The 11,628-nt window shown below is 39.0% G+C and overlaps 1 protein-coding gene across 1 annotated transcript in view; it reads right to left on the reverse strand.

Annotated features, from left to right (window-relative positions):
• Positions 1 to 6,442, reverse strand: part of TMEM135 (transmembrane protein 135) — a 174,991-nt gene extending 168,549 nt beyond the window's left edge. The window contains 2 exon segments of the mRNA XM_009323476.1: positions 2,888 to 3,015; positions 6,347 to 6,442. Coding sequence (XP_009321751.1) covers positions 2,888 to 3,015; positions 6,347 to 6,442 — 224 coding nt within the window.
• Positions 6,443 to 11,628: the final 5,186 nt, after the last annotated feature.

Genomic DNA, 11,628 nt, shown 5'->3' on the forward strand with positions numbered 1-11,628 from the left:
CAGGGAAGTGGTTGAGTCACCATCCCTGGAGGTATTCAAAAGACGTGTAGATGAGGCGCTTAGGGACATGGTTTAGTGGGCATGGTGGTGTTGGGTTGACGGTTGGACTCGATGATCTTAGAGGTCTTTTCCAACCTTAATGTTTCTATGATTCTATGATTAAAAAAAAACAAATATGAGAAAACCCACACAAATTGGTTAAAAAAAAGGGGTGAAGTCTCACATTTCCATCCTCCATCACCTACACAACAGCAGATGAGAGAAGGAAGCTTATATGGCTCAAGCTGCAAGACAATGTTGATACTAAGTATATTCCAAGTGAAGGACTTGTCAACATCATGATCTTAGGAGAAGCTCTTAAAAAAAGGCATACAGTACTCAACTTGTAAAGATGTCATGTATTTATACAGCTTTCTGGCTTGTTCTCATTTTCTCTCCAAATAACACTTACTCAGCTCCTTGACCATATTAAAGTACTGAACTGACTTGTTCAAAGAACCTGTCCGTGACGACTCTCAAACACCCTCCTGATTAATAGTAGCTATTTTAAAGTCCATCCCTGTGTAAGGATAGGACTGCTTTTTTCCTCCCGATGCATTACTTTGCAGTTTTCTCAAATTTCAGAAGTGATTTTAATCAACAGATCTTTCTGAAATGAATTAGAGTCAGTTTTAGATTTCTGTATCCTAAATAATCTCATATAATCTCTCACACTATTCTTCATCCCTCTTCCCAGATTCTTTAGGTATATCCAGAACAAAGGACACAGCAGGAACATTAGTGGCAACCTCTTCCTATTATGAAAACTGATTATTCAGTCCTTGTTTGGTTTCACATATTTTAACTACTTGCTGATCATTTACTAATTCTTGGAAGACAGAGGATCTTTCTTCTTGAAGAGTCCTAGCAAGCAATCTCGTCAAAATCATTTGGGAATTCATGTATAATGCACCAATCGGAACATCATCAGATATCTATTTATCCTCCAGAGAATACCAATAAATTTGGAAGATACGACTTTTCGGATGATCATGTTAACCATTGTTAACCATTGTTTGTTTGAAATGTCATTTAATAGCTCTTGCATATTGTATTCATAGCCTATTCACTTAATTGCTGAGGCTCTGAATTTTATTCCTGTCAGAAAAGCTGCCAAATACTCCTTATAATTGCACTTTCATGTACTCCAAGAGGTGTAATGCATCAGGCTTCCTAAATACTTTCTTCTTTTGCCTCCATCCGTGATTTCAGTTCACCAGCTCCAATTGGCACCCCAGCCAACAGACTGACATTTTTTATTTGTAAGTCCTGCATTTGCAGGTGGTGGGCAGTCTGCAGAGACCCTACCAGCAGAGATTCTGCTGGAGACAACAAGTCTTCATGGGCATCTCTTTGCAACAGGAAACATATGTACCTCTCTGAAGATGTTGGTTGGTTACTCTGCTGCACAGCTGTAAGAACAGTAGGGTAAGCATTTACATGTACTCCTTCTCACGTTAAATTGTTAGAACTGTCCTTTGCGTGATTTTGGCCTGGATCAACCCAAAGAATGCTTCAGGGGGACTTGGAAGGCTCATGGACTAGGTACCATTCCCACTACTCAGTCTGCATCTGGCCACGCTGGTTTTTCTGGAGGTCAAAACAGCTTTAGACAGCTATGCTCCATGCAGGTGAAAGCGATGCCATACCAATTGGCTTCAGAGTCAGACACTAATCTCTTAGCTGCTTCATTTACTAGTACAGGCATAGTCCTAGATCTGCTAGATGGCTAGTAACCTGTTAGAGGAACAGCTGAAAACAATAAAACTTAAAACCACACCAGCTTAATGTAGAGAGTAACATCTAACTACAGTGCTGAAGTAAGGCACTGCAGATTTACAGGCAAGTACATGGCAGGATACAGAAGAACACTGTACAGCTCAGAGGAGTAAAGATAAATCAATATTAATACAACTCAGATTGCTAGAAACATTCATATTCTTTAAAGCTTGTTACTTAAAGATTCACTTTGAACTTTGCAAATGATTTACTTAAAAGCGTTCCATGGCTCCTCAGCCAGCTCCTCCTCTTCTCAGCCTTCAGCTTTGAAGCAAAGTTGAGAGGCCTCTAAACAGAACTAGAAGTAGGGCATAATGGGTTTGATTAACTTTTAGAGGGGCTGTTGAGTGCACTGTCAGATAACTTTCAAAAATTCATAGCTACTTTAGGCTTTACATGTCTATGTATAAAATCTCTTACAATAAACGCATTTAGATCTAGGACATTGTCATGTTCATAAACAGGAAAGTTTAATTTTTAACTATCCTGATAGTTAATTGAAATATACACTGGAAACAGCTCAGAATACAGAAGCAGCATTTATACTCATTTTTCAGATCAAGTCTGTATCCTACGGAACCCCCGAAGCTGTGCTGGGATTTCCTTCATTTACAACCACAAATAAGGGAAGTACAAACTTGGATGGCTGGATAAAGTTTAGGATAATTAAAAGTCATCACAGCCCCTGCATCAGGAAAATAGAAACCAACATCAAATTACATCAATTATTTCTAGGAGAGAAAGATTAGGCCTTCTCAGTTCCCCTCTAGAATATATTTGAATTTCCTGCAACAATGTATTTTGAATCAGGAAAACAGAGAAAAGGAAGCAAAGTGAATACATTGACTTTTTTACTGATTTAAAAGATTACAAAAACGAGAAGGAAAAAAAAAGGTTCATATTCAAGGGGTAAGACCAGAAATCAAGATGATGGCACAGCTGTTGCTTTTTTTACTCCTACCCATTACAAACAAGCCTATTACAAAAAAAGACAAATTATTATATTAATTGAAAAGTTGCATAAAAATAGCTTTCCTATTACATTTTATTTTTAGGACAGTATACCAACCTTAGAATGCAAAAGCAAGCAACATACAAGGCCCCATTTGCTGTCAGAAAGGAAGTTGATTGCAAGATCTCAGGTAGCAGTTTGTGCAAATAATAGTCAAGTTTTCGTTTCCTGAGAATAGCTGCAATCTGAGGGAGGAGGGAAGAAAAAAAAAAGGGGGGGGACACAAACTTTAATTCAGTTAGGCTCTTTTTTGCACATTGTAAAGAAAAATAAAAAAGGAGAAGGAGACATGCCCATTTTAGTAGTAAATCAAAGCCTCTTAAATTTGCTGGTTTTATGAACAATACCACAAAGATTTCCTTTGAACTTGTTCCAGCTGTTACAATATTTATACCAGGAAATACATCAAGCAATCTTAAATGGGAAATATAGGAGGAATTTTATTACATTGTTACCGTTGGCAATAATAGTCAGAAACATTGTCTGCCAGACATCAGAACTTTTAAGATGTGATAAATTTACGCTGAGTTTTGTCTTCCAGACAATTGGACTATCACATAATTAAGGTCAGAATATCACTAAAGTAATCCAAATACACAGTGTCTATGAAGTGATGACATATTTCTAAAGGTTTTCGACTCCATTTAACCAACTGCAAGTCCTCCAAAAAATTTTCACCATCTGCTGGAAGAACAACACATTCCTGACAAATTTTCTAGAAATGGTACGTCATCTCTAAAAAACTGCCTGAAGCAGGAAACAGGCTGGATCTAAAAAATAAATATTCTTTTTGGTCAGTTTAATGTATGGCCCATGTTTTTTAAAGAACAGTTACTTAATGACTCAAACACTGAAGTCCTCAAAGTCCTTTTTGTCCACAGAAATTCTGCAACTATCTAATGGGAAGGTGTAGAGAACCAGGCTCTTCTCAGAGGTGCATGGGGTAAGACAAGCAGCAACAGACAAGTTCAAATATGAGAAAGTCAGATTAGACCTAAGGAAGAAAAATTTTCACTTGAGGGTGACTGAATATTGGAGCAGGTTGCCCAAAGCGATTGCGGACTTTCCATCACCAGAAATCCTCAAAACTCAACTGGAAAACGCCCCAAGCAACTTCATCCCACTGGCCCTGCTTTGAGCAGGAGGCTGGGACTATATGGCCTCCCTCCCAAGGTCCCTCCAACCTGCGTGCTCCTGTGACTCCATGAAATTATACTTTGGGCACACCATGAAACAGATTTTTTTTTTTTTCTTTTTAATAGCATTAGCATCTTTATCTGCACTGATCTCCCAGGGAGTCTCAAAAGTGGCAGGAGTTTTCGGTCAATGCTTAGAATTAGAGACGTTCCAAACAGAGCAAGCTTGATATTGCTGGTGTTGATGAGAACAACAAAAGACGTTCCGTCAGATCGGTATTGGCAACACCTCTCAAAGTCTTGGTTCCTCAATTTAAAAACATGGGGAAGGGAGCTGTTCTTCTGAAACACTGTCCACTCGTACTGAACAGCAAGTAGATGTTTTAGATTCAGAGATGGGCCAAGGATTCTGCTAAAACTAACCATAGGAAAGTTCTGCCAAAACCTGTTTCCAAAATGAAGCTTGAACTAAGGATTAAGGAGAAATACATGCATGAACAGACTTCTGAAAACAGATTTACACATTACTTAATCAAGTGTCAAGACTGCTTAAACCATAATGGATTAGGCAATAACGCAATCCAGATAATCTTTCTGTTGCAGGAAAGTCTTAACATAGTCTAACCGCCAGATCGCTAGTTGCTACCTCCTCAGCTATTTCTAGCCTACTGTATGAAGGTCATGAACATTTGGAACAAAATAGCAATTTTTTTGTTTTAAGAACACAGACCTTACACCTGAAGTGTGAAGCCTCGCTTCCTCAGACCAAAGTGTCAGAAGTATAAAAGATTGGTATCTTATAAATTAACATCAAATCAAAGTCAAAAATTATTTCTGTAGCTTCTCCAACAAGTTTTAGACCAATAGAAATTTCTGCTTTCCCTTCTCTTTACTCTTCTATGCCCAAGTGAAAAATAGAAAAGAACCAGGAACAACAACGCACAAACCAGTCCAGAGAAACAATGCTCACGATAACCAAATGAGCTGTATGTGTAAGGGCAGTGGAGCTTGATGCGTGCCCACCAAAAATAAAAAAGCCAAAACCAAATAATGCTCATCATTTTCAAACTGCTTTATAAACATCAACTAAGCTAAATGCTGTGTACAGCTGAAAACAGCCAAGAGCAGACTATGGAGCAGGCTCTCCTCCTCCCCTCTACCACCAATGGTGTGATTACATGGAAAAAATACCAGAGATACTTCTGGACACCACCTTGCTCTCCCTTTCAGTTCCACACACTTCAGAAAAGTACTATTAAAGTTGAGGTTGGCAAGACAGAAAGATTATGAAATCTTTCAGACTGCAGCGGTTCATGGTTCCCACTGGGAAACACTTCGCCCAAGTGAGCTGGGAGGACACTGATGAAGGCCAAATTCTTATAACAAATGCACCGCTCAAGGCTTAGCAGCAGACGTCAGTAGCAGATAGCAGCAAGGAAGGAGAAAGCATCAGGACATCCAGTAGAAACTTCCTCGGCAAACTATTAATCTCCATGAAGATGCTAACAGATGTAGCAGAAGGTCTGTAAGTTACCTGAGACTCCCTGTAGAGTCAGACAGACAGACAGAAATTAACATCTCATTGACATTATGGTCTCAACTCTCCAGCTATAAAAGGAGCATATGAATCCTAGGACACCTTTACTTAGGCACCTCAGGGCGGTCTGTATCAGGACCTTAGCGTTGATAGCTGCAAAAGTTAGTCTGGGGTGTTATTTATTACAAGAATGAAGGACTGCAATTCTGATTCAGCTCACTGATCCAAACAGTTGACTATTGTGTATCCAGGAATGGCCAAAACCAGCTCCATACCTCCCATTACTCTCCATTACTTCTCCATAATCTCTTAGTTTCACTCTTCTCTTTTTGAGATGGAGTGACAAGAATTTTACAAAATAAACTTCTTCAGTGCTTGCAAATTATTGTAGATTTTCAATAATGCTTTATTAAGATAGCATGGCATGTCTGCAACACGAGTGGAGCACTGCTGTGTGAGATAATGTCACTGTGTTTGCTGCTATATGAAACCCAGACACAATGCTGCCTCCCCTCAATCTCATGCTGCCCATGCTGCCTCGCCTCACCTCCTAACCCAGAGGTTTAGCCGTAATCCAGGGAACAGAAGCAACACACTCCTCACACCACTGTAAGGCCATGATTTCACAGGAGAGAAAAGCTCAATCCACTTCCAGTGCTGCCCCTCCCTCTACTTTATTTCTGAAGCCATGGGTTTTCTCCTGCCTATTACCCTTTATGAGAAGGGGAAGACTGCCCAAAAAATGTCTGGAACCAGGGAGAGGAGACTCCACCGAATGCCAGTGGATTAAGACACAGGCTTATTCATGACTTCTCCTGGCAGACCACAGCAATGCAGCCTTACCTGCCTCAGGGTGAAGAATGCTCCAGCATCGCCTTTGACTAACAGCGGCTTACGAAAACACCAGATCTGCTGCAACTTCCTACCCTGGCTCTCCATAACACACTGAGTCACTCTTAAAATCTCTTATTTTCAAGGCATCCAACAACCTGGCCTTAGGATACTTAGAAGAACTACACAACTCTCTGGGATAAAGACTGTCATTAACAACTCCACCCTTCAATGGAACTTACATTTAACCAAGACAACCCTTCCCTGTACAGCACCACCTTTCCTTTTTAGAAAAAAAAAAAAAAAAAAAAATCAGTAAGACTGTGGAAAAAAGTTTCACAGACACTAAGAGCTACCACTGACTGCACCGTTTTCCATTCCAGACAGAAGGCACGTGGCTTTCACTTCACGTTTACATAAATACTGTATATCATCCATTTAAAAAAAAAAAGGAAAATCAAACTGTCACCCTGTACACACATCTCTCTAGGGAAGAGACTACAAAGGGAATAAATGACCTAATGTAATCAATGTCCACCATATATCCCATATACCATAAAAACTCTATCACGTAAACCAATATGTTTGTCACCGACATTTAAAGTAACAATTAGACAATGGCACTTTCTCAAGCAGATTTGCTCTCTGCAGGTAAAGAATATCCAAGTTTGAAATACTTACCTAACATTAGAGATTTATTTATTCATCAAGAAAAATTCCAACCCTATCAAGAATTAAGCATTTGAGTCAGGGTAGAGTATAATCACTCCTTGTAAGTTAAGTTGCAAGAATTCCAAGATATCTGGAAAGTAATAAGGAAAACCCACATTTCAAAAACTAAAACTGACGTTTTCCTCTCACCACAATTTAAGTTTTCTTACACTATGACGTTTTATGCACTAAAAAGGAACTTTAAGCAGTAGTACAGTCTGCAGATGCAGTCTTTATTTGGCCTGTGTAAGCATTAAACAGAGACTTCAGTACTCATTATCCACAGCCCATACCAACAGCTGAGCTGTTTGCCTGCAACAGCCTTTGCAGCCCTTCCTGCAATTTAACTCCACTTTCTTCTCTCTCAAAACCAGCAGAGCTCAAGCCACCAGAGCTCTAAAAATAGGACAGAGAGTCCAGCCTTGCTAACATTTTTATGTTCTCATTTTCTAACACAGTCAACTAATAAATCCTGTCTTTCCCAACCTCCCCAAGAAATACTTTTCTAGATGCCCAAACACTCAACAACTAAGAGCGAAAGGGAATTTAAAACAAATCATGCACTGTCACGGGGCAGATGGCCTAAGAACGTCCAAAGTTTTTAGAACTTCCTAATTTCCTTCTATTTGCATCCACAAGTTATAGCTCTTGATCTCCCTTCAGTCCAATACAGTCTGCAGAAAATACAGATATACTGCAGAAGAAGAAACAAATGAATGGCAGTTAGAGGAAAGAAAAGGATCGACGAGGGGAAAAAGGATGAAACAAAAAGAATCCTAGATATTTCACCATTAAAAACACAAACAGCAGAGCTAGAAAAAAAGATATCAGAGAGAACGTTTCAGGAAAAAAGCTGAAAAGAAAGATTTAATTCTAAAAAGATTCAGCTATGTTAAAATATTAAGAAATAAGTAATCAGAAAGTTTTCAAGCATTCAAATACCATAATACAGGCATTAAAGGATGTTTTAATATTTTAAATGCCTATTGCTACTTTTCCAGTGATTTGCAAACCCGTAACACAAAATTCCAAGCCTCTCCTACATACAAGAGTAGACTTTAGTTATTTAAATGACAACCAAGTAACACATGTAAACCGCTGAAATTTTAAGGAAGTTAAAAATCTTATAGCAACAAGTCTAAAGAATTAGTAGCACAAGTGGACATAGCTCAAGAAATTTACCATTGTATTTATTGCTGTATTTGCTTCATCTGTGCACAAATTGTACTTCACAACTAAAATCCAGATGAGACTATTAAACTACGTAGTCTGTGTATCACTGGATATTATTATTATGAGGGTAAGCATATGTGCATCTGGATGAAATTTAGATAGATCACAACACTTCAGTCATCAGACAACCAAACTTTTGCATGCTACAGTCAGACAAGACAAATACATTACTCTCTAATAACACCTCCAAGTGAGAAATTGATTTGATGAAATATACGCCGATTGTCCTTGTGTGACATCTGTGCCCCACACACAAACAGGAGGGGAGGGGAATTGAACACCTGCCAGCCTGACTTCCAGAGAAAATATTTCTGGCCCCAAACAGGATTAGTTTGGTACTAAGAATGTGGTCAGGTAAAGCCTGTTGAATAAGGTAAGTCAAGCATGGGGGAAAGAAGATTTCCCTTCCACATCTGAAGACTGATCCAGCACTGCCCAGTGTCCCATTACCACCTGTGGGAAAACTGAAAACAGAGCGCCTCTGACTCATTTTTTAAGAAAAATAACTCCTTTCCTCACTTCTGCACACAACTGTTTAAAACTTGAAACCCGAAATTCAATTATGCTTTAATGCAGGCCTGGCAGTGTTAGAAGGCTTTGGAAGGCAGCCCCACACCCTCGTTACTTACTATCAAAGGGAACGAACAGCAGGATTAATACACGATGGATACCACAGCGAAAGACATGACCACAAGCCTGTCCTCCAAAATCCTTGAACATACAAGCGCCATAACGATTCCCTAAACAGCTGATTATCTTTTATGCATCTAGCCCAGACTGGAAGATTTCTCCATCTCCTGTTCATCAACCCAATGTAAACTGACCACAACTCTCCAATGGTAATCGCCCCATTTCCCCTACAGTTTAAAACAACCTCTGATTTAACTCTCACTAAAATACTTTGGCCATTACCATCTTGAAATAGATACATAGAAAATGTTCATATATATGAAAAACTCTATTTAATTCATTAAAAAAAATTTCTATGAAATTAGATTTAGTATAGGTGGAAAAACTGTGAGAGACAGGCTACTACATCTCTAAGACTGTTTTCATGTGAACAGAAATAAAAGTAGAAGGAAGAAACATGTTATTTAGACCTTTATGTATAGTATAATACGGAGACACATTGGAAGGAGGAGATCACGCCTCAAATCAAATGCAAACACTCTTGAAGTGATACATTAAAAAAAAAAAGCATTAAAAAAAAAAAAGTAATGCATCCAAAGCAGCGTGGCCAGCAGGTCGAGGGAGGTGATTCTGCCCCTCTCCTCTGCTCTGCTGAGACCCCACCTGGAGTACTGCCTCCAGCTCTGAAGCCCTCAGCATAAGAAAGACACGGACCTGTTGGAGCAGGTCCAGAGGAGGGCCACGAAAGTGATCAGGGGGATGGACACCTCTACTATGAAGAAAGGCTGAGAGAGTTGGGGTTGTTCAGCCTGGAGAAGAGAAGGCTTCGGGGAGACCTTATTGCAGCCTATCAGTACTTCAAGGGGGCTTATAAAAAAGATGGCGGCAGACTTTTTAGCAGGGCCTGTTGCGATAGCACAAGGGGGAATGGCTTTAAACTAAAAGGGGGTAGATTTAGATTGGACATAAGGAAGAAATTTTTTACGCTGAAGGTGGTGAAGCACTGGCACAGGTTGCCCAGAGAAGTTGTGGATGCCCCATCCCCGGAAAAATTCCAGGTCAGGTTGGACGGGGCTCTGAGCAACCCGCTCTAGTTGAAGATGTCCCTGCCCATGGCAGGGGGTTGGGCTAGATGACCTCTAAAGGTCCCTTCCAATCCAAATAATTCCATGATTCTATAATACACTAGTCACTCTAAGAATAAACATTGCTAACGATTTGAACCCTAAGACCTACTGTATTTTATGTCTGAAGTATTAAAAGAAAGCCTACTCAGTAAAAATAAAGAAATAGACAGAAAAAATATTTTCTAGCATTAACTACAGAATTCACACAACTGCATTTTGACTTTCCAACATGAAAAAGTATTTATGAAAAATCAGTCCACCAGATTCAGGATACCATCAGTTTGTGGAAGAGTATTACTGAAGCCCTTTCTTTTTTTAATTTAGTCTTCATACACAAATTTTAAGCCCTATAGAACTAAGAAATCAGAATTGATGTATTCTGTCTTAACCTTGGAAAGAATAGATGCATTTCTAACACCATCCTTAAAAAACAGCTACATAGTTAGTGCAAGACTTTGAGGTAGGCTATCAATCCTTTCCAGTGGAAAAGGAACACGAGACTCAAAAACAAGCTTTCCCATGATCAGAGGCACCAGTCAGGCCTGATTATTTTAATGATGTGTCATGTAACGCCTACAAGTAATCATCATCCAACCGCAATAACCTGAGCTTCACCTCCAGTATCCTCAGTCTTCACCTACGTTCCTGAACTACAGATTCTACAGAACGCATCGCATTTGACTTAATGAATGTGCTAATTGGCTGACCAAGGTACACAGTCTGACAGGTTACGTGGCAGGCGAAAAAACCACAGACTTTGACGTTGTGTGTACAACATCATTTTTTCTCTCCCTCCTCCAACAAACAACCATTTCCTAAGTTTGTACAAAATGTATGTCTTTAAGAACATTACTTCTCCATCAAATTTTAGTGAAATTAGCCAACACATACAGCACTGATTGATGGAAACTGAAAAAGCACTATCATCTCTCTCTCTCATTCCTTAAAAAAATCAAGCACATCGTAACAAATTTTTATTCAAAAAAAAGAAAAACAAAAAAAGCTACAGAAATATTCAGACACCTAGCCAAATCTCCAGGAAGGCAGAGTTCAATGACATTTGTAAGAGTGACTATCTGGCACATTTAGGCACCTTTAAAAGACAATCGATAATGTTCTGTAGATGGTTTATATAATACATACGCTGCAAGTCATTAAAAAGCCAAGGAAAATTTTATAACTTAAGTCACGTGTGCATTCTAAAAGCAAAGCAATCTCCAGTATTTAAACCAGTTAAGAAAATACCTCAGATTACTTGAGTGGCAGGCAGAGCTAGAGACTGATGTCAGATTTTTTTCATAATTATATTCAATTATTTATATGGTCTTTTATAACCATTTGCAATTTTGTATGAATTTTACAAGAACATTATTCCTTTGCTTTATAAAATTTGTTTTTAAGCTCTTTGGAGCAACTTAATCTCAAAATGCCCTCAGGTAACACTTGGGTTTTGAAAGACACTTGTTTAAATCAGCAATTTGTTTCTCGTGCCTCCTCTTAAACATTCAGATTTGTTGTCCCTCAATTAGCTGGTCCCTCCCTGATTTCACGGATTACAAAACCTGGCTTCCAGATTTTTTCATTTCATAAGTC

This window comes from Pygoscelis adeliae, unplaced genomic scaffold, assembly GCF_000699105.1.
Source record: "Pygoscelis adeliae isolate BGI_AS28 unplaced genomic scaffold, ASM69910v1 Scaffold84, whole genome shotgun sequence".
NCBI lineage: Eukaryota > Metazoa > Chordata > Aves > Sphenisciformes > Spheniscidae > Pygoscelis > Pygoscelis adeliae.